Source organism: Barbus barbus (genome assembly GCF_936440315.1).
Source record: "Barbus barbus genome assembly, chromosome: 10".
Taxonomy (NCBI): domain Eukaryota; kingdom Metazoa; phylum Chordata; class Actinopteri; order Cypriniformes; family Cyprinidae; genus Barbus; species Barbus barbus.
The window spans coordinates 4,761,740-4,786,088 of record NC_136738.1 but is presented as its reverse complement, the minus strand read 5'-3'; the positions used below and the strand labels follow the sequence as shown (position 1 = coordinate 4,786,088).

At 36.5% G+C, this 24,349-nt stretch overlaps 1 protein-coding gene across 1 annotated transcript in view; it reads left to right on the top strand.

The window, feature by feature from the left end:
* LOC306876374 (uncharacterized protein) overlaps positions 1-24,349 on the top strand; it is a 57,125-nt gene that overhangs the window by 1,755 nt on the left and 31,021 nt on the right. Inside the window, exons 2-3 of the mRNA XM_079427479.1 lie at positions 22,227-22,286; positions 22,767-22,856. Of these exons, the coding sequence (XP_079283605.1) occupies positions 22,227-22,286; positions 22,767-22,856 (150 nt within the window). The remainder of the gene's footprint in view (positions 1-22,226; positions 22,287-22,766; positions 22,857-24,349) is intronic.

Genomic DNA, 24,349 nt, shown 5'->3' with positions numbered 1-24,349 from the left:
AATCTGAGAGAGCTATACTGGACATTTGTTTTTATTGGGGGAGTGGCTGTGGACGGGTCTCAGTGTGAAGCACGTGCAGAGCGAGGGTTCGGGAAGTGACAGGTGTCTGGGTGATAAGACCTGGCAGGATGATTTATTGTGATGATGATGGATTCACAAAGCTGTTACATCTGGTGATTTTGTGGAAACTCTGAATGAATACAGGCACTTCTGTTGGATGAATAAACTATCATTGATATACTGCAGATATTTTCAGGAGTATATCTGTATGAAGAATAACTGTTTCCTCATTGAAATGTACAATACTTCCAACTGTATTTCAGTGGAATTTGTTGATAGATTATCACATTGCATACTAGTTTGATTTAGCTATGCTGAATAGACTGTATACTCCAGATATTGACAACGAATGTGTAATCTCTCAGCACCTTTAAGTGCAACACTGATAATATTCCAGCCACAGCTGCCTCTATCTGTCACCTCAATTAGATTGATGCCATTTGTGAGTGGTGTAAAAGTCAGGCTTGTGAACACTGTTTAAACAACTACAACAATAATAACCCTGAGAACAATAATGTTTTTGCACTGTATTGTGTGAGACAAACACCAAAAGGTGTGACCATTTGTTGTTGTTGACTCGTTTTGGAGACTGGGTTTCCATGGTCATTGGAAACATCTGGAAGTAAATGAAGCTTTGTATTATTACTTAAAATATGTTTAATTAGTGAGTGCAATTTCTAAAAAAATAATAATAATAATAATAAATAAAAATCCAGTAATTACAAACAACTGGAAAAGTCGAGAGGATCCTGTAAAGGGAAAACATTTAGACTATTATTTGAAATGGATAGAAATTTTGAGCATTGCAAAATCCACTCTAAATCCCTGTAGCATTAGATGTACCGTATGTGTGGCCCAGCATAAATCAAGTGTTTGTTTTCTCTCTTGAGAGATCTCTGAATATTTGTTAAAAATAAGTTTATGATAACTAAAAATTGGAACGTCACTCTTTCAACAGTTTTTTTTTGCGAATAGAAGGGGTGAAGAATAATCCTAACAAACAAATGTTTGTTTAGGCTTGTCTGTCTATTTCAGTAGTACAGAAAACTTTATTCCTCATCTATATTTGTACATTAATGGAAGGCTGGTGATACGGATGAATATCAGTTGAACACAAAGTTTTTCCAAGCTTGTTTTCAATTGTGACTCTCATAAGGTTAGCATGGTCTCACATGTCTCCAACTGATATCAGATTAGAGGGACTGCCCCTAGTGCATTTCCTGTAGTTAACTCACTTCATTAGGATGGTAGCACATATTAGATTCTCCACTTGAATGCAGTGCAGAAACAGCCAAGTAAATGAAGATGAACTCACTACTGATTGTAGTGCAATCTCTAAGTGAACTTCACAACCAAAACCACAGCCAAAATCCAAAAGCCAAAACCACAGCATGTACCCAGTACACCCCCAAAGATAAATCCGAGGACCTGTTTACATTTCTTTGCATTGCTCTTGATCAGTGATATTGTTATCCGATTGGATATGCATATCATGTTTACATTTACAAAAGTTTGTGGTAGACCAGAACGCCGGCTCCTGTGTCAGCAGCAACACACGCATGCGTTATGGTACTCTCATGAACACATGTCGAAGGCTAACACAGAACGGAAGATATTGTTGAATAAAGTTGTGATTTTTATTTGCTTTGCACACAAAAGTATTCTTGTAGCTTTATAACATTATGGTTTAACCACTGATGTCACATGGACTATTTTAATAATGTCTTTACTACCTTTCTGGGTCTTGAATGTAGTAATTCCGTTGCTGTCTATGCAAGGTCAGAAAGATCTCGGATTTCATCAAAAATATCTTATTTTGTGTTTAGAAGATGAACAAAGGTCTTACGGGTTTGGAACTGCCTCTCGAGTCTGCCCGTGAGAGCCTTGTGTGTGGGTTTTCTGACTAATTCTTGGAAACCGCACATGTAGTGATGGGTGTGAGAGAGTGAGTGGGGAGAAGGAGGATGGACGATGTCCAATTGAAGGGAAAAACCTGCAGACCTCACTAGGCTTACACACTGTTCCGCCTACGCCAGATCAGACTGTTCCAGCTTCTCCCGAGAGGGTGGATGGAATGCCAGTGCAGAGGAAGCAACAGTTGCAACTATTTATCTTGCTGAATCCCTGTTCCCTTCCCATTACCCTCAGCATTTGGAGAGTTTTATTTGTTTTCATCTCTTTAGAAAATAACCCATAGTCTCATAAAGCACTTGCATGTGCTACTTTTTCCAGCCAAGCAGCACCAATGAACACTTTTTAATGGGGTACTCAGTATTTGATATACATGTAGTTCTCTACAAATTGTTGGCTAGAATTGTGCATAAGGGTTTCCACTTTTTTTATTTAAATGTAGTTTAGATGCTTGGACAAGTCATGTAAATTAAAATCTTAAATAAAAATTCAAAAATTGCTGAGAAAAAAAAAGATAGTGCTGCTATTAAAAGGGAATTAATTCATAATCTATGACCACAGTTTATTGATTTGTTCCCATGTTTGAGTTACATGATGGTCATGACGTGTTAATTTGTTCCCTCATTTTAAGTTAGTTAGATAGTGGCCATGATTGAGCTAAAACAAAGGGACAAGTTGTGGGAATAAATTGTAAATTCATGACCATTATATTTAGTTTCTCCCTCCAGCTTGTCATGTCTGGGCTCTGTACAAATGATTGTAAAAGTTAGACATAGTAAAATCATAAAAATTATTTGGTCAAATGTTGTGAGAACTTTATAAAGATATAATTCAAGTTATAAGTTCACTTTAGAAATGGCCCTGAAATTATAAACACAATTCAGACTGATTCTCATATTATATGCATCCTTTATTTAATACTTTTTCCCTTTGATTAAGCGCCAGCTTAAAGTCCCAAGCTAAACTGAAGAACCCTGACCCTTTCAGAGGGCCATTGCTTAAGTTCACAGGGCCTGGGACAGAATTTCCATTGATTGCCCCTCTTGGCTCGAAACCTTAGTGATAGGGCCTGGGACAACCTTCATCTGATGAAGGCCTGATGGCGGGTTCATGAACCCTGCTTAATAAGATTGAAAGCGGCAAATGGGGAAACCACAGAGGTGGTCAGGTGAAACCAGTTTGTGATTATGGTAATCATTGTTTTGGAATATTCAGTATAAAATCATCTCAGTAATGTGTTGTTTGAAGGAAAGTGCATTTTATTACCACTGACCATGATTTTATGACAGTGAAGTATAAAGTCAAATGTTATACTTTTAACGTGCATTTCAACAATCTGACCACACACACACAACTTGTAAAATTCAGTTTAATGAGCTGTAAGGGTATTATTTTCTGGGTGGTCTGGGGAAACACAGTCCTTTTGCTCTTAACCTATTGATCTGCGGCCCACAGGGTACATCAAGTTTTGTCATTACGTCAAGTTTTACTTGTAAGATTATCTCAGTGGTGTATTTTCTAATACTGCACAGAGAAGAAGTCACATACAAATTTGTTATGGCCTAATGGATGTACTGTAGTTGCTTAATTTACTCTATTGCTGGCCCATGATTAGAAAAAGACAAGAGCGACAGTTTTCCTGTAGATCAAATAGTTATGCATTGCACTAGCAATGCCAAGGTCATGGGTTCATTTCCCAGAAAATGTGTGAAATGGTTTCAATCATGGCATTGATTTATCCTCATACTCAAATATCTAGGAGCCACTCCCAAGATGGGTAAATACTCTGTGAAGTAGTCTGCTTCACATGGCACTACCAGGCGATTGGAATGTACCCTGTAATCTCTGAAATTTTTCACTGAATCTGTGCCCTGAACACAGGATGTGTTCCCTTTTACTGTAGTAAATCCTGTCTATTTACACTGTCCGAGTTATTGATTGTCGTACTGGGACGAGGGGAACAGTCATCGGACATAGGGAGTCCCAGTTCCCAGACTTTCTCTGCAGGAATGTGGGCTGGAGCCTGGGCAATACCCATAGCGGATCATTTGGTCTCGGTAACTGGGACTCAGCCAGCCTTACTGGCCCATAATGCCTGAGAGAGCCATCTGCCCTGTCAATCAAAGTGGAATGGAGGATGACTCAGAAAAGATTCCACTGTTATTAGTATTATAAACAGGACATCATGCATTATTATTCATTTGTTATATAAAAAAAAACTCAGTGTTCAAACTCAGAATTCAGTGTTCTGAAACACTTGGCGGCCAAGGCACGAGAAGACGTGACCAGACCCCCACAAAAGCTAGGTCAGATGGTTTCAGTCAATCAATCAATCAATCAATCAGTCAGTCAATAAAAGCAAAATATTGCATGAATGTATATTTTGGTATACTAAGCTGCAATGTTGCAATACCAAAGCAAATTTCTACCAGAAAGTCATAAATGAGCCTTGAAAGTGCAAATGTCAGGTTCTTATTTTGTCTCAAGTGCTCTAATACAAGTATAATTTACTTCTTTCTGACATGGTGGCCTCTCTTTTTGAAAGACTGGGCCTTCTGTTTCTCACCATGTATCTGAATCATCAAAATTGGTGTTTATGTTGTTCTGGGTGGTTTGTTTATGCAGCTGTCTTTTTCTGATCTCAAAACATTCAGTAAAAAGTTTGAACTGGTCAGGAGCAACTTTACTCCAGGTCATAAATCATAGACAAAGACAGTGGGAGTGAACAGCTTGTTATATTTGTCATTAAGGAGCAACATTGGAGTCTTTATAGACCTTTTTAGCATATGTTCAGACCCTCTAACAGATTGTCTGGCCATTTTATACATTTCCTCTTCCTCTCCTTAGGCCCTTGAAAATCACAATGCTGCTGTCTGACCAGACCCTAACCAAAATCAAGTCAAATTTAAAGGAATAGTTCTGCTAAAAGCAAAACTATGCCTCTAAGAACCGTGCTTAATTTAAAATAAGTTCTAAATTCTGAGACCATGTTTAAGAAAACTGGATTTTTAAAATCAAAATTATTTTAACTTATCAAAATCTGGAAGGAAAAATAATTAAATCTTTCAATTAAACTCAAATGTTATTGTAAATTTTATGATTTGAATATAATTTATAATAAGAAGAAAATATATTAAATTACAAAAAAATTCAAAACAGAATTTTTCAAACCCAGGCTCATTTGGAAGAACATTAGGACATTCTGTGATATTACTTGGCTTCTTGCTCATTTTGTAACACTTTTAAAATGAAAACTGTTTGGAAATAAGTTCCAGTTTGGAAATAAAAATGTCTGGAGACTGGCGCTAAAAGATTAATGCTCTATTTCATTTGAAAATAACATACCACCAACAAAAACCAAAAATATCATAAACCTAACCGATAGTTGACAAACGCAAACGTAATTAAAACATTTGCTGAACCAGTCATTTTAACTGAACCTGTCATTTTAGGACACATCTACAAGTCTTTGAGTTAATTTATAATTGCTCATGTTTCACAGGACTTGTTCTCAAACACTCTACATCAAGTGCAATGCTGTGAGCTACAAAGCAAGTTTACTATGTCAGAAAAGTCATATACATGGAGTTGCTTATGTGATTCAAACAGAAAAATGTATTAGTTTACAAATCATGCACAGTGGTAAAAAGTAATAAAAGTTGTTGGCACTTCATTGACACTAGCATTCATTTCAGCTGGAAACTGCAGTGAATTTCACATGAAACTGCATGTTTTCCCATTTTACTATTGGTTTTAGAGATTTAGACACTATTGTATATCAAAACAGTAATTTTTAATTTAAAAATATCAATACAAATGATTAAAATACTATTTTCTTTGATTATAAAGGTTTGCAGTTACCTACGGTGGCCGAGAGAGCTCAACGCACTGCAACTTCAGAAAACACATGCAAATAGAAAAAGCACCAGCAAATCAAGAAAACATCTTCATCAATTTGACAGCAAATTTTTTCTTAATTTGCAGGTGTTTTTTTTCTATTTGCAGCGCGTGGAGCTCTCTCGGCCACCGTAGTTACCTACTGTTAGATACGCTATGATTGATGGATATTTAGGTTAACTGGTTGCACTAGTGTCATCTCTATACTGTAGGTTTGCATCATTAACCTGTAACATAAAACATGCATTTTCTCATAAGGATACTGTACATAAGCACAATTTGTTGTTGGAGGACCATGATTTCGATGCCAGCATGCTATTTTGGCCTTTCACAGTGCCACGTGAACCACGTTAGCCCAAAACTCATGCCACCTCTGCCACAGGAGTGTTTGCGGAGAGCATCACACAAGGAGGCATCTGTGGACTTTATTAGGAAGAATGCTGTGTTGTCATCACTGGTAAAGGTCAGATGAACAAGCTGCAGGGAGAATACGCCACCAAAGCCTAATAAAATACAGTTTATGACTAAAATAATTCCAAATTCATGTGATTCCAGGAAACAGAGAGACACAGAAGCTCTAACCTTGCCTCGTTTTATCCGGAGAGCATTTATAAGTAGGCTACACTGCCTTCTGTGCATTTTTTTGGAGAACAGATAACTATTGTCAGTGGCAGCTTCTCTGTCCAGCGCTCTGAATGCAGTGTTTCAAATGCTGTTTGATCCCTCTATTGTTCAGTAGATCAGTAGGGGTGAGTTCATGCACGTTTTGCATGAAGGTCCATACTGCATGCACATGAACCCAGGACCTGTGGGTGTGCTTTTCTGGCTTTTAAGCAGTACTCTTTTTGTACATGGTCATGTTTCTGTGTGTGGGATTTTAGATGAGATTTTAATTGCTGTGACATCATCTCCCTGTATCTGCACTAAAATCTCTGACAAAGCACAGTGCCTGGTTCTCCAGCATGATTCAAGGAAGAGAGAGCAACAAAACAACATGGATGGTACAAAACGATAAACATGAGGACAGATAAACAGAAGTAATTTCTTGTCTCAGTGGGTCTATACTTTCCCCGTTGGATCTGGTCTTGATTGCAATAATTGCTCGCTCCACCCATTATTTTCCAGCACAGAGAGTTTGTTTACAGTGTTTTGTTTACGTGGTTTAACACGTGTAACTTGAACACATGATCCACCTGGTGAGTCTGTATTAACATGCCACTAAAATGACATCATTTTCTCACGAACACAAGATTTGAACTAGATTTTTACCAAATTTTGAATGCTTGACCATCCAAAAAACTCATAAGGTGTTGTTACCGTAGGTCATGTCTAGTTGACTTCTTACTGGCCAGGTCAAAAGAGTCCATTTCAAGTACATCCCAGGCTTATTAGAAAAACGTGCCTGTGGTGACATTTATCAAAAATTATAAGTTGGTGCTGTTAGAAAGGCATTCAGTTTTAACTGAAACAGATGAACAAGAATCAGGCGAAGTTTTATTACAGTTTGGAAAGTTTGTAACCCAATTGCTCCACATTGCAAGTGCAGTGGAGCTAGTTATGTGATGCAAATGCTCAACATTATGGTAAAAATGTTTTGAGGCGACAACTTGGTATTGTGCAAGAAACCATGTGAAAATAAGTCTTTAGAAATTGATAATCTGCCCCTGTGAAATAATAATGTGAAAATGTAAGCTTTATTGCTTAGAAAAGTAATATCACAACCCTCCTCAACAAGCCTTACAATATCATATAGAATATGTCCATAGCACAAAAAAAGGAAAAATGCACTGTTTGTATTCACATTGGTTTAATTTGATTTTAGATCGGAAGGCTGAAAAATATTGTGGTTATTTTCCTTACTGCTCGAACACGTTCTTGAACATATCTAAATAATTATTATGTAATAAAAATGTAAATTTAAACATTTTTCAAGGTTATTATATATATATATATATATATATATATATTTTTTTTTTTTTTTTTTTTTTTTTTTTTACAAGTATAATGATTTTTTTTTATTTGAAAATATTATGATTGCTTTTGTGGAGATGCACCTCATGTCATTTTACAAACTACCAACTTTGGCTTGTCATAAAAATGTGAAATTATCTGGCCTTAATACACAGTCATGATTGAATGCAGGCGTTTACTACTTTTTGTGTTTGTTTGTTTGTTTATTTGTTTATTTAAAATCAGTCTTTTTTCATTATTATGATATTGGGACATTTATTTTCTTTATTATGATATATTCAGTTTTCTTTTGTCCTTTTTTGGCACACATAAAAATATCCAAATTAATTTTAATTCAGAAATTGAAACATGCTCATGCACAAAGTATATTCAAGTCACTGCATGACACATCAACTTGCATTTTTTATGTATTTTGAATAACTTTATCATTTCTATTTATTTATTTACAATGTCATGAAATTGCCACACTTGATTTAAATGACTAAACCTAGTAAGTGTATAAGTCAAATCAGACAAACTCTGGAATCTCAGTGTGTTTCGAGGGGGCAGAAACTCACATGTTTGATTTGGTGCAGCAAATAAAACAGTTGACCCTTCCAGTGGAGGAGTGAACTATTACGTTTTATGCATCTGATAAAAATCCTCTTGTTAAACTGAAACAATATTGTCTCACCACCCACTGTTCCATGTAGTTTTAGCTTTATTTGACATTTTCTTTTAAATGTACTCTTAATCTGCTGGACATAAACTTCTGGTGACTTTTGACACCCAGTCTGTTTTGTACTTTTGAGGATGTGGTGGAGCAACCATCTAAACCCAGAAGCTGGAATTTTGAACCAGTTGGAAACGTATCAGACTGAAACGAGACACAGATGTTATTTTAATTATTAAACCTGAAGCCTGTCTGACATCCAGCCCTAAATATAGAGCAGAGCAACTTCTTCTCTTCCAAAAACATAATGACTTGATGTTCCATCCCAGTCTTTCCTGATCTGTTCAGGTCATAAAGAGTAGACATTTCCTGCCTCTAAAACAATGTAGGGTTATTGTTAGCTTACGCATGATCTGAGGGAAAGTCATGGAATTTGACTAAGGAAGTCATGATATTCTTAACTTCAGTTCATTGTTGTGCCCTACCTGTGGAAAAAGAGAAAGAATAGGATATTTCACCTCAAGGTGATTCCTGAGTTAACCAGATCAAGATGTTTCTCTCCAGAAAGTGAGTTACTGTAATACATGAAGAGTGTGGCATGTGCATTTGTCATGTTTGTGAATGTAGGCATGGCAATCTTATACTGTCTTGACTCTTTGCATTGCCTTTATGACCATAAAACCAGCAGCAAGCATTTCCTCACCTTTCATCTGCATTTGTTCTCTTGAGGCCTGAAAGGAAACGACAAATGCCTTTCACGGCCCACAGACTCATGTTAGGCTTCACATACAGCTTAACAACTTAACTTGTTTATTCAGTTTGATATTATAACTTATTCCTTCTGTTCTGTGTGAGTTATGAAACTTATCAGAACATTTAGAGCTGATTGAAACCAATCACAGCTGCTGAACTTCAGTGTAGAGAATGTTAAGAAATGTTAAGAAACATGATCACCATGAAAGTGTACAACTGAGTGGCCTTTTATTTAGTTAATATTATATCATCTGCAAGTACAGTTTATGGTTGCACTTTATTTTAAGGTGTTCTTGTTATAGTGTAATTATACGTTAATTAACTACATATACCTACTATATGGGTAGGTTTAGATTTATGGTTGGTTTACAGTTACATGTACTCATCCAGGTCATCCAATATGTAGATGAGTTTGTTTTCTCCTTTGTTTTATCATTATTCTTTAAACTGTTAATTAATCTTGCTAGTGCTAGATCACCTCTATGAAATGTGAGAAAAGTTTATCTATTATTGGATTACTGCAGATGTGTATTGTGTGTTTGTATTTCTGGCATGTTTGAGAATAGAATGTATAATCTATAGAATTTAATTTGTATTTTTTTTATGCATTACCTTACATTATGAGTTTAAACACAGTTAAATGTTTTAACAGATTGACAGCTCTGCTCCAATCCAGAAAATTGTCATTCTTCTCTGTCCCTGTCCTTTATAGATGGCCTTATTTAGTGAGGAAAACAGCCAGATGCCCTGCAAAATCTTCTCACCCCTGTTTAGGAACACAATTCTATTTTGAGCAGCTCTACAAGGTTTATTACAGCCAGATTAAACACAGAGGGCTGCCTCTGAATTCATGTCTTTTCTTAGCTTTGTGCTCCCTGTCCACTACCTTTCTCTCTTCTAACATTTCAGGCATTTTCTCCTGTTTTTAGAGTCTGACCTGTGCTCTTGTTCCAGTGGGATCTCGCTGGGAATTTGCACTTTCCCACATGAACAAGGAAAATATTTAGCACAGTAAATTAGATTAGGTTTACTACCCTCTCTTTGAATCGTAGCAAAATATGGAGCACCTCCAAATATAAATATGCCTTAGATAATTGCATTAGCAGGAATTATCATTATCATGCATGTAGTTTCATTATAATATGAGGGTCATGTCTAGTTTATCTCATCGACGTTTATGACAAACACAGTATCTGTTGAAAGAAGGGGGTTTTGAGTAGTATTCATACTTGGAGCGGACATGTTGAGCTGTTTTGGAGTTTTCTCCCACTGTTTGGAACAATTACCATTCAGTGGGCTGTAACAACAGACTATCGTAGGCATGACTCCAAATTTGAGCCTACATTAACTAAAGCTCTCTTATAAACACTTAATTACTGCAGTAGCTTGCATGCTCTCACATATCCATGCAAAACATGAGATGTTTGACAGGAGATGCAACATTATGGCTCTTGTGGGTTATACTGATGGATCTCCTTTTTGATAACGATCCTATCAGTAGTTCATAAACTTTTAAGTATTCTTTGATCCTGCATCCAACAGGCAGTCACAACAATGTATACTTTGATGTTGTTCCACCCTTGTGAAAAGTATACTTTAAAATACTTTTAAAAAGCGTATCATCATTTTAATCGCCCCTCATGTGTGACTTTCTTTCTTCTGTGAAACATAAAAGATATTTTAAAGAACAATGGAAACTAAACAGCATGAAAGCCCACTGACTTCCATTGTATGGAAACAAAACACAGACATTTTGTTTTATCTTCTTTTAATATCTTAATTTTTGAAATTCATACAGGTTTGGAATTTACATTTTGGAATATTAATATATTTTTTTGTATTTTATTAATTGTTAATATAAAAATTGGACATATTGCAATGCATGAATCAGCCTTTGTGTCTGAAGCACTTAAAATACTCACTAGATTTTGTACAGAGCTGAAGTCTTACAAACACATAAATCTGCACCGCTGAAGAAAGTCAACATCAGAGCTGTAAAGGACATGGTTAAGGGTCAGTGTACTGACAGGTTAACCTGTAGACGTTGGATAAATAGATCCCAGGCTGTACGTTGCCCCTCAGAGGTCAGGTGACAGCTGAAAATCTGTCTAGGCTGGAACAGGATATTGTGGGGCTGAAAGTCATATTTTTAAAAATAATCCTCCCCCGCATCTCCCCAGAATGTTCTTCAGAATATGTGCTTGACTATGAGATGGAATGTGTTGCTGATTTTATGTTAATAAGCAAGATGATTTATCTCCGGTATTAATACTCAGACATGCAAGAATGTGACGAGAGATGGTCTACTTCCTCTCAGAGACACACTTTTATCGGTTCCTTTTGGACATGGCTGCATGACAGCCTTTGCTCTTTTTATTCTCTAAAAAATGTAATCTAAATAGAAATATTAAAAAGAAACAAATACAAATTTAAGTACAATTAAAACAAACTGAAAATATAAAAATAAAAGCTTATTTAAAGGGGACCTATTATGCCCCTTTGTACAAGATGTAAAATAAGTATCTGATGTCCCCAGAGCGTATATGTGAAGTTTTAGCTCAAAATACACCACAGATCATTTTTTATAGCTTGTTAAAATGGCCACTTTTAGGGTATGAGCCAAAACGAGCTGATTTTGAGTATGTTGCTTTAAATGCGAGTGAGCTGTTGCTCCCGGAGAAAAGGGCGCATTACTAGTGCTAGCCTTTGCAAATAAACCCTATTTGTACAATGTTATCTTTACAGAAAACTTACTAGGTTTCAAAGGCAGTCATCTGATTATACTGTGCATAATAAATTTGCGTTTATGAATTACTCAGATGGGAGTACGGCGGGATAAAGATAACAACATAGCTGGTCTCATGCTATCACAAACTTTATAAGTCCCACTTCTGATTATGAGCTCGACAACTTAAAGCGATTGACTCATATTGCTTTCATAAGCAAATTTTACCACATTCCTATTAACGATCATTCTGATAGCACTTGAAGGCAGCATCAGTGAAAACAGGCAGAGACAATGATAGCTTTAGCAATTAGTCTTACAGAGTGCCAAGAAGCTCTTTCAGAATGGAAATTTGGAAAACAAACGTTTGATACTTACTTTGTCTGGAGCTGACATTCGCTCACGAAGCGTTGGTATTGATTTCTAAACATTTAGGGGACGGTACCGATTTTTTTCCATGATATTTCCTTTGAAAATTAAATTTAACCACAATGTCCTCGTCTCAGATGAGGTGAGATTATGGCGACTCCCATGTTCATTAGTGCATCCCAAAACACAACACTTGTCAAGCCTCTTTGGCGCTGATATTATATATCTCCAGTAATGGCGGACCGCATCTTCTCACTCAGGGCTGTGTTTATGCTAATAGGGCAGAGAGCGTCACAAAAGGGAACTGGACTTTTTCCCCTCGGTGACGTGAACAGAGGAAGAATCTGAAACAGCTCGTTTGGACATACTGTTATTGGTTTTATTAAAAAATGAGTGGGTGGATTTTTTACATTATAGGCTGGTTGTTTTCACACACTGCGGCCACACAACTTTGTTCAAACACCTAATAAAAGTTATTTTTGCATAATAGGTGCCCTTTAAAAATATGAATACATTCTATAATAGTATAAATAATTCTAAAATAACTAAGTTAATATGGAGTCACGCAATGCTGCATGTGACATGCAGGTTTAATCTGTAATCTTCAGAGTAATGATTTACTTCACTCAAGATGGCCTTCAAAAGAGTCCTGACAGAAAACATTACGTCACATTTCAACCCTTTGATCTGACCAGAGTCATGTGAAAACAGAAAGAAGTGAAGAAAGGTGAGCGGATATAATTATGATTCTTGTCAGCCCTGGCCTCAAGCAATTAAAGTGTGTTTTAATTCCACTGAGCACTGAGGAACATGAGTGAGCCAACTGCTCACTACTGCAGAACATCTGGAGTGTGTTAAAAAGTCAGTGTTTTTGTTGTTGCCATGAATTCCTGCTGTTTTCATTACGACATATATGGTGGATGCTTACATGCAGCATAGGCGTGTAACCAAAAACACAGACAGCAATGGTGTATGGTAATTCTGTGGGGCCCCTCCACAAAATATGAGACAGGGCCCGCCCAAGAGTAGTGATATCATGAATGAACATCTTTAGTCTTCTTTTTCTTTAGTCTTTCACTTTTATTGTGCCATATACTGGTGACACACAGGTTATATGGGTCTGGGTGGGTGGTAACAGAGTTTGTTAACATTATTACATCTATTTATTTATTTACTTACTTAAATCATGTTCAACTAATTGATGCTGACTGAAGTGAGACATACCAGGATATGAAGTTATTTTTTTGTGTCTGTGGTTGGAGTGAAGTCAGTATCACATTTGCGGTGACCACATCAGACCAATTCACATCTGAGCAAATATCGTGTTGCATGTCTGTTAAGTCTGATTGTGGCTGTCAACTGTTTTTCGTTATTGTGGCAATTCATTGTGATTTTGTTTAAATTATGAAGATGATACAGTAGTATGATTCATGCATCAGTCCAGTATAAACCATGTACGCAAACACACAATGGGGCATTCTGTCATTGTCGACTGATGAGGTCATTTCCAGTCTCCTCAGGGAGATTCCAGGCGTGTGTAGGACAATGCGTGTGGACCGTCTGATGAAGGAATGCTTAGCCTATGGCCTCAGACGCTTTCAGTGGCGTGTCAATGTGTACATGTGAAAACAATGAGACATTGAATGGCTGTGTGCGTGTTTAATGTTGGAGACTGTGAGAAATGTCCTGTCTGACTGTGCCGCTGTAATGCTGGGAGCGGATCACAGTGCAGATGTGCACAGATGTTAGTTAGCAGCATTATAACAATGCCGCAAATAAGGAGTAGTGATTTCATCCAAAAATGGGATGACTCCAAAGCTGAATCACCAGATTTCCTTCTATTCTCCTTGCTGGAGAGACCCTTTCCTCACTGGCGGTGTTCTTGGCTATGGTAGTAGTTACAGATTATAGTCTTTTGTCAAGTGCTGAGACAAATATGCTACTGTAATGAATCAGGATTGGCCAGGAAAGCCATGTTTCCCGTTAATATAGGATGGTGTTGTCCTATATTGAACAAAGTGGAAATAGTGGTAGGAAGCATCCTCTGAGAATTTATAATGCAAGCTGCTTAAGCTCAATGTTCTTCCTTATCATACCATATGAGCCATAGTATTGATTATTTCATTATTTCATCTTATCTTAACGGCCTCCATATGGCGACTGTAATCATGTTTAACAGTGGAACCTATCATAGCACAAAAACGATTCAACTGAATCAAATTTACTCTTTAGCATCCACCCAGTCACACGAAGCATGCATTTGTATGCATTAGCATATTCTGCAATATGTAGAATATGTTAATTCAATATACACAATGAACATCATTAAATCAATCGTTTTATTTCCGTTTTATTGAATGCGATATAAACTGCATTGGATGAAAGCTATCTATCCTGTAAATTTTAACTTGTCCCACCCATCCTTTCTGAAATATTTCAAAACAGGAAAGTAAACTGTACTCATCAAGCCATTTCGTGGGTTCTTTAAAATAAACTTTAAACGGTAACACTTTGAGGTGTAACACGTTACATGTACATGTACTTATTATTATTATAACAATACATTATGCATAATAACATGCAAGTAAACCTATGGCAAACCCTAATCCTAACAATAACTATATAGTAAGTACAAGTAGTTAATTAATATTACTCAGTACTTAAATGCATAATTACACTGTAATAAGGACACTTTAAAATAAAGTGTTCTTTAATTCAAAGGTGAAGAAACATCATTCCAGCCTAATTCACTTCTCATAACAGACATGCCTGATGGTCAGCTCCGTCCTGCTTCTCCATATTAGGAGCATGGCCTAGTTTCTCACACTCTAAACTCTGACTGTTACTTTTATGGACAGTTTTAGTGTCTTACAGCCTCAGTTTCCACCTTAAACCTAATATGTTGCACTTAGCTTTGACTTGCTAATGACATCTTTAGCAGCGCCATGTTTAATGTGGTAAGACTATCTTAACGGCCTCCATATGGCGACTGTAATCGGAGGTCTGTTGACAGGAATGTCATGCTGTAAGCCTGATTTTGCTGCACTATTATGATGTGTTAGAGATAAAATCCGGACATTGTCAAATCATTCTGCAAATGTCAGTTTATTGAACATATGAAGGGTTAACAGGTTTATCGCAGTGTTTCTCTCAGTGCATTTCTATCTGTAAAGGAAGGAAGCACCCATAAGCTGTACAGATATGAGCAGCGAAAGGGACTAGATGTTACATTTGGCAGGGCAACAGGAAAGCTTTTGTTTTAGTTGTTGTTGTTTCAGAAAACAAAAACAACAACAATACTCTGATTCTCTTTAGATAAACGACCCACCCGATAAGTCACCAAAGTAATCAGACAATCTTCAAGAAAGTGCCCTTACATGTTTAAACTGCAGAAAACAATCCTGTGACTGTAAGACTAATGCTCTCTCATGCTTTGGCACTGTCTGCTTGTGCATTTCAGTTTAACATTCCCATACAAGGGTTTCAATTATCTAGTGGCACCAAATGGAATTGCAAAAAAAAAAAAAATCCTTACTGTTTTCAACATGCACTCAAACAAACATAGCAATGTTTGTTTGAGTGCATCAAACCTATAATCAACCTATAAATTAGCTTAATTTTAGCTTAATATATTAAATAATTCCACTTGAGGCTTGATGGAATTGCATTGTTATTTTAGTGTTGTTATACTGTTATAATTTTGTTCATTTTTTAATTTGATTGTATGTTTCATAATTTCTGTTTTCACTTTAGTTTTAGGTCAAGTTTAAGTAATTTTGTTGCGTGTTTTTTTTCTTCTTTTATAATTTTTTATTTATTAGGTTTAGTACTTTAAGTACATTACTGTAAAGTAACCTTTTAATTATTTTATTTAATTTCAGTGAACATTCTTTTCATTTTTGAGTAATGAAAATGATAATAATGCTGTGTCCGTGTTGTTTAATCATGACATGCGGATCATAGAAATGAAAGAAATGTTTTGGGGTGAACATTTCTTTTAACATGAGAACATTACAAACTTCATTCTTGAACCACATATCATATAGTTTTATAGTTTTTTGATGGATATTTGTATATAGTTTTTGATGGATATTTTACAGTAATGACATCTCAGTGTTTTTTATTTATTTATTTATTATTCAAGACAATATTCCTAAACTGATATGTACTTGTGTTTCTGTTAAAATAAATAATCTCTAAAATATATTGGTTTAATGTTATACATCTTTATATTTTCATGTTTTTGGTGTCTTTTTCAGCATTGTAATTAAGATTATGTTAAAATATCGAACTTTAAATAATTAAATAACTTATTAAAGCCCAGAATGTTTTCCAAGGCCCACTAGTGGGCCCCGGCCCCTGGTTTTAGGAGAGCAAGCTATCCCAGATATATCTTTAATGCATCATGCTGTTGTGCACTGTATCTTTTAGGCAGTATGCAGTGATTTTGAAGATTTCCCAAGGCAGGATTCATGTGACGTTTCTGCCCAGGCAAAATATCTATTGATAAATCATAATATAAGGTTAACCTTTTATAACTGTGTGCTACCAATTAATATCTTAGTGAATAGCATTTGCTGACCTTTCAGGTTAAATCTGAGATTCATGTGTCAAGTCGCCAGATGTTATTAACAAGAAATGTTCTCTCTGTTACATTATGCATGACATGGGTTCTTTTATACTGTAACTATTAGTTTTACTAGACAGCTGATATCAGTCTTCCTTCTTTCCACTGCTGTATCCTGTCAAAGAGAAAGGCCAGTCTGACATATGACGCAGGTTGTTTCTCTCTCTCTCGTTCTTACATACATTATACATTACATCTGTTTTCCACACTGTTTAAGGAAAAGAAAGTCTGTACAGACTTCTCAGTGCTGAAATACACATGGAGGGTAGCCAAACCGACAGAATCCACCCAAACTGTTTGTACCTCAGGGATTTAGGGGCTTCATTTCACAATCTGTTTTGACTATTTTACACTCCCCTGCTCTTGCTATCTGCACTCATTAAGTTAAAATACTAAGTGTCACCTCAAAGTGGCCTCTAAATGCTCCCTCCCTAAAACACCCTCCCTGCGGTCTTTAATTAAACATGTACTTCCCACTCCTCCTTCACCTTTATCTTTTTAAGATCTGATGATTTTACAATAACTCTCAGAAGTCTTCAAACTCTAAAGAGCATGTACACATGCCATTTTTTTAAGTTAAAAATGTCTGAAACATAATTTACCCATCAGTTTCGCCTATTCTGGCTGATTTGTGGAATGGTTAAGAACATAACAGGATTTTTGTCTTGCTTTCCAATACAAATTTTCTATTTTTTTCTCAACCCTTGTGCTGTGCTGAAAACTATAAACCTAATTTGGTGTTCTCTCATTATGCCATATCATCACCAATGCCAATTTTTGTCTTTCAATTAGCACAGGTTTTGTATTTCTTTTTGGTAGAAGTAGTCATCATTTATCCGAGCTTAAGCTCCTTAGTTTTTGAGTAAAAACAAAAAAAACACTATTTGTGGATAATTTTGGCAAAATTCACTGAACATTAATGTACATAAGTTCAATGATGAGTTCCAAAAGAATATAAATAAATACAAACCTGTGCTAATTTAAAGAAAACATGCTGATAAAAGATTGAATCTAATATGGTAATAATATAGCATAAGGAGAGATTTATAAGCAATTTCTTGTAGCAGTTTTGAATGGGAACAACCCAAGTGTAACAAGGCGGATGAAAAAAAATTGACAAAAATTATCCAACTCTCTGTATTTCCCCATTGCCACCCAAACATTCACACCACATTCATATATGTGAACACAACAAGCTCAAGGGAGGCAAGAGAAGAAAACCAAATGTTAGAAATGGAAACTGGCACACACAACAAAACAAGCAATTCAAATAAGGTTTGTTTCAATTGATTAATAATTTGTTTCCATGCATTCATGAAAAACAAGTCAGTCCAACTTTTATTTATTTTTCTCAAAGAGCCTAAAAATCATAGCTCATTTAGAAATAAATGTCTATACATGTTTATTATACAATCGGTCGAAGCCTGAAACCAATTATCGAAGTCATTCCATCCAAATCAATTCTAAAAGCCAAAGAAAGTACATCAGGGTTTATGAAACAGCCTCCTTTCACACCGATGGTGTCAAATATCTTGTTTTTTGTACCAGCTTTAAACCAGCACAGAGGTAAAGGTGAGGACAAGTTGTGTCTTTGTGTTTTCATGCCTGATTGTTTTTTCTCACTTTCACGGGTTGATTGTTCTGAGAGCAGTGCAGAGACACCCTAGACAAAACCAGAAGAGAGATGGTTTATGTATCACAGGCCAAACACAAAATCTCACAATAATGCCTTTGAAAGCAATGACTTTTAAGCATTCACATATTTTCACATCTATAAAAAGCATTACTTGTTAAGAGTTTTATCAGCACTCTTGTCTGCTTTTGCTATTTTTCTGCTCATGTCATGTTTGGGTTTGTTGGGATGCAAGACCGACCCAGAAAGAAAAAATAAATTCCCATTTCAAAGCAGTTCCCCTGCTGTGCTGATCCAGGCTGCAGATTAGCACACTGTGGTCTGAACCGGATGATAGCCATCGCAGGATCTCTGAGTGCTAAAACATACATTCGAACGATAAAACAATATATACACATGTACAGAGATCACACTACTCATGCATGCCGGAAGGAGTGGGATCTGACCTCAGTCATGCGTTGGAGAAACTGGAATGTCTGATCCTCACCAGATCTGAATTTGGCCTTCAGAGATCTGCTGGTTGTTTCTAATAGGATGAATGAATTACAGCCACTTTCCACGAACAGGGTACAAAACTCAAGTTTACATTCTTGAAACTAGTTGGACATACTGTTCAAAATGTATGTTCTTTTATGCTTGCCATTTATGTTTGAATATATTTTACGATGTAATTTATTTCTGTGATGCAAACCTGAATTTTCAGCATCATTACTCCAGTCTTCAGTGTCACATGATATATTTTGATTTGCTGCACATATTAATAGAAATTGTAATAGAACAACATTTATTTGAAATTTAAATCTTTTGTAACAAATGATAAATACATTTATTGTCACTTTTGATCAGTTTAATGCACCTTGAATATATTTATTAATTTCATTAAAAATATATAATATAATATAATAATGACAAGGGAATCATGCAATAACAGTATTGGTAAAAAAAATATAATATCTAAACTAAATTTGTGTTATAGTAATTAGTAATTTAGTACAATTTAGTCAAATTATCACATTATAATGACATTGCTATACTATTTTAATTGTTGGATACAGTCAAGATGGCACATGCTAAAATGACCTACTTTTCATACTAACCTATTTAATAGTGTTGATGATGAAAACATAGCATTTGTGTCTTCAAAAATTCTTTAAAAAGTCCTGAAATGATGAAGTGTTACTGGAAAGTGCCTGCTTGTTTTAATGGACTGAGTGACTGTTAAGAACTAGGTAAGCACTATGTTAAACAGTTCAAAAACAGGCGTGACAATGTGTGTGTGGGTATTTTTCTTACAAGACATCCAGTTCTCTTGCAGAAAAGGATACACGTTTGTCTGTGAATTGCTGGAAGAATGTCTCTGATTGGCACTGAGATCGCATTAGGGATGTCAGATCTAACGCTATAGCCAGAGCTCGGCCTGTTCACATAGAGAAATGACACTCCAGGGATGGCAGGCTTTTGTAGAAATGGCCAGAGAGGGTCACGCCACAGGCGATATTTGAAACCGAAAGCAGTGATTCTCATGGTCCTCAGCACCCACATGCTGATTCAGTTAAGCTCTTAGCAGGGCTCACGGGTGGGGGCAGCGCGGTCTCAGGCCGACCCCAGCAGCTGGTGTTAGTCCTCGCCAGGCCTGCTTCTCCAGATGTGCAGACATTTGGCTGCCTTCCTCACACATGAGCAGGGGAACGGCTGCAGTGATAGAGGGATGCATGGATGGAAGAAATGGGTTCCCAGGGTCCAGTATCATGCTTAAACCAGCTGTCCATCCAGTAATATCTAGTAGGACTTTAGAGGTCTTTATCTGAGTCTTAACAGTAGACCAGGTCTGTTAAATACTTGGCCTGATGCCCCTGTTTAAATTTACAGGCCCCTCTCTATGGTGTCTTGTCATCTTTCAGGATAGACCAAACAATCTCTTTGCATGCCAACTACCTGTTTTATCTTCACGGTAACATACACATGTAATGTACATATGTATGCAGCATATTGTGATGATTATGAAGATTTTCTGCATACATCAGTTCTAATTGCTAAAATTCATGGGACCTCTCTCTTTTGGAATGAATGATTAGGGAACCATAGCTGTCTCTCGCCTCATCCCAGGGCCTGAGACAATAGTCCTGCATGGAACATAAGGATGAACTACTACATTTTCTAAAATGTAATGAATGCATGTATATGAGTATGCTGAACATACTATACAGTGCATACTTGTAAAACATAAGCTTGACTTGTTCTTCCTTTTCCATGTAACAAACAAAGCAGAAAAAATCAGCTGTGATTTTACCATATTTAACATTCTTGCAACTGCAAAATAACAGAACAATTGAACTGAATCTTTAAATCTTTTATAATTTTTTTTACAGGAACTCTCCGAACGAACTGATTTACTAGAATGAATCAGACTTTCCAATGTTAATTATGAAAAGAGAGAAGCACTTAGAACAAACCAATACACCAGAATGAATTGGATTTTCCAGCACTACATTGGAAAGAAAACTAATAAGGTTGTTTGTTTGTTTACGTCTGCTCGTTCAGAAGAGAAGTTGCTTTCACGAGTTTACAGTGTACAGTGGCTGTTGGTTGTGTCACTCACACCAATAATCACTGGAAAAAGTAGATTGTTTCTGGAAAAGCTACACTGTTTTGAAAGCAATTGAGGTACTTATCAGCTACTTAAAATATAGGTGAGTTAGTATTGTTGGAATTGTAAGTTAGTTGTTTCCCAACACTGCACGGATGCAGGAATAAAAAAAAAGTAAAGTAAAAGTCGTGACGTATTGTCAAGTATGGTGACCCATACTCGAAATTGGTGCTCTGCGTTTAACCCATCCAAGTGCACACACACAGCAGTGAGTAGTGAACAAATGCACACACACACACACACACACACACCGTGAACACACACCCGGAGCAGTGGGCAGCCATGCTGCAGCGCCCGGGGAGCAGTTGGGGGTTCGGTGCCTTGCTCAAGGGCACCTCAGTCGTGGTATTGAGGGTGGAGAGAGCGCTGACTACTATTAAATCCTCCAGAATAAATCCTCCAGACTACTATTACTTCACTTTATGGTTAACTGTGTTATTTGCACTTGTGTTGTTGTGCATGTTGCCCATTTAAAATTCCCCAAAAATATTGACTGAAATCTTACAAAATGTTTTGGCTGAGAGAAATCTATGTAGACAGGTTCTCTGTCTGTAAATACCGGGTGTGGTATGTGGATTATTAGGCAAAATTACTTAAATATCTTACCTGTTACTGTAAGAGAAGTAATCATGGTAAAAATGAGATAAAACTGCACAATGTAAGCAAAGAAACAGCAGTCACGACTTTAAGCTCAACTTTCTTATTTGCATTTTTTTCAAAGTTTACATCAAAAATTGTGTGAATATATGCAAGCTGTTATTAATTTGTCATGTTAATTTCATATCATTAGTACATTCCACCAGTTTTGATTTATTGGTCTGATGCCACCTTGCCACCCTATAATGTGGCCCAAAGCTCTTGTTTTTGAAAGACATCTCTTATGAACCTGTAGGTGATGCTGGTGATGTTGGTGATGTTCATATGTGTTTACTGCCTCCTAGTGGTTCAGTGTGGAACTTGACAGCTATTTTCTGCTTGCAGGGTGGATGCTCAGGGTCTTCATGTGGTGGATGTGACTGCAGTGGTGCTAAAGGGGCGAAGGTGAGTATGTTTTCCTCTGCTTGCTCCTTTATAATTATTGTTTTTGTCAGACAACTTCACTTGCATTAATTCACTTATAAAAGTCATTTATTGCTATATAATAATTAAGAATAGGACTTTAGAATAGGAGGGGGCGGGGGGTGGGGCGCTTGTGAGGGGAAAGATAAAAATAGGGATCAAGTGGGTTATGAAAAGTTGTTGTATACTGAAATTTAGGATGCACTGTAAACACCCATGTGTGCCATATTACAGTTTGTATGTTTTTCCTTATGTCAGAGCACTAATCTTACATAGAATGATGTGTTACGCCATCTAGTGGTGCGGTTATGTTAACAGCATACACTCTGTCCTATAAGATCATCAGTGAATGTGTATGGGGGATGCATATGGAATTTACTATGTGAAAAATGCTGCTTTATGAAGAAAAGGTGGATAACACTAATTTATTTTCAGTCATCATCTTTTGTTCATCCTTTTTAGGGTGAGGTTGGACTCCCTGGTTTGATGGGCCTCGTGGGATTTCCTGGATTACCAGGGCCTGAGGGCCCCCCAGGGCTAATGGGACCAAAGGTAAAATACTAAACTCATTTTGAAGTCATTTTAAAAGACAATTAGCTATCCAAAATGTCCCTTTTTGAGAATGTGTGTGTCCTACATACTAGTACAGTAATGAAAAATGCCATAATGAAAACGACCTCACCTCACACAGTATGGAACAGGATATTTTTTTAGAAGCACACATTAGTCCAGCTAAGTACAAAACATTACCAAAAGGAGTGACTTAGTAAGCTAAAATGAACTAACAATGAGCAATACTTATTTTGTACATTTGTAAACAAAAGTTAAGTGTTAAATTTAGCATATAATATACCTTTAAAGCTGCAGTCCGTAAATTGTGCCTCTTTGTCGCCATCTCTGTTTGAAAACCTGGAATTGCAGTTACTTGCGGAATTATCTTGCTTGCGTGGGGTTGTGAGTCGGCACAGCTCCAGCGCGGATGAATCTAGTGTTTTAAGGTGAATGTGTGGCAGTCAGTCACCAGTGAGGATATTCACTGTACTTCAAAATCACAGATTCTACCTTACGTCTTGGAATATATGACCCAAAGAATTTTCACCGTATATTGTCCTCTGAAAAAGTAAGTAACAAGTCTGCTACGTTTGTTCTGACCAACTGAGGAAAAAAACATTACAATAAATCACGCTACCAGTGGTGATTAAATCTAACGATCGGTTAGCTCATATCACACCAAACCGTGTAAATTATTATTGTATTCATTGTTATACTTTATTCTCAAATTCTTAATGTTAACAACATCAGCATTGCGTGACTATGGGTATAGTATGTATTAACGTGTAGATTTCAATTTCTGTACAGTCTAATCTAATTGTCATGTCATTCGAATTCCATATTAAGAAATTATTTTAACCCAAAAAGCAAAATGCTCCCATCAAACTGGTTTTCTTTAAAAAACAAATATTGTGTAATCCCAGGTTATCTCTAATATGCACATTTAAAACTGAATATCATTTAATTTCATTCACATGTGTTTCATAAACACATAATCCTTTCTGGATTACAATCCGCCATCAAAATTATACATTTAATTATTCTAGCTGCTGTGAGAAAAGGCTATAAACGTTCCGTCCTAGATGATCCTCACATGTGTACTAGCCAGGAAAACGTCTTTATGTTTACAGACGTGACATAATGACGCAGTGCCATGCTTGAATTTCCCACGAAAACCTACCCATACAACTCAAATTAGAAAACATTATTATAAGATAACCATTGTGAATGGAGCTAAAGGCAATATTTTTGAACACTGGCTGGTTATGTACTTGCTCAAATATTGATTTCGGATCAAAAAAGTTACAGACTGCAGCTTTAACATGCGTCATGAAACTGTACATGACGCAGGCTCATTTTTGCAAACTGATGATATTCAAAGCGTTAAACTACTTGGCTCAAGCTCGTTGGTTCATGTTACATATGCAACCAATGAGCTTGCTGGTTTACATTTAAATAGCTGGTTAGGATTCACTAGGGCAGTTTGCAGTGCG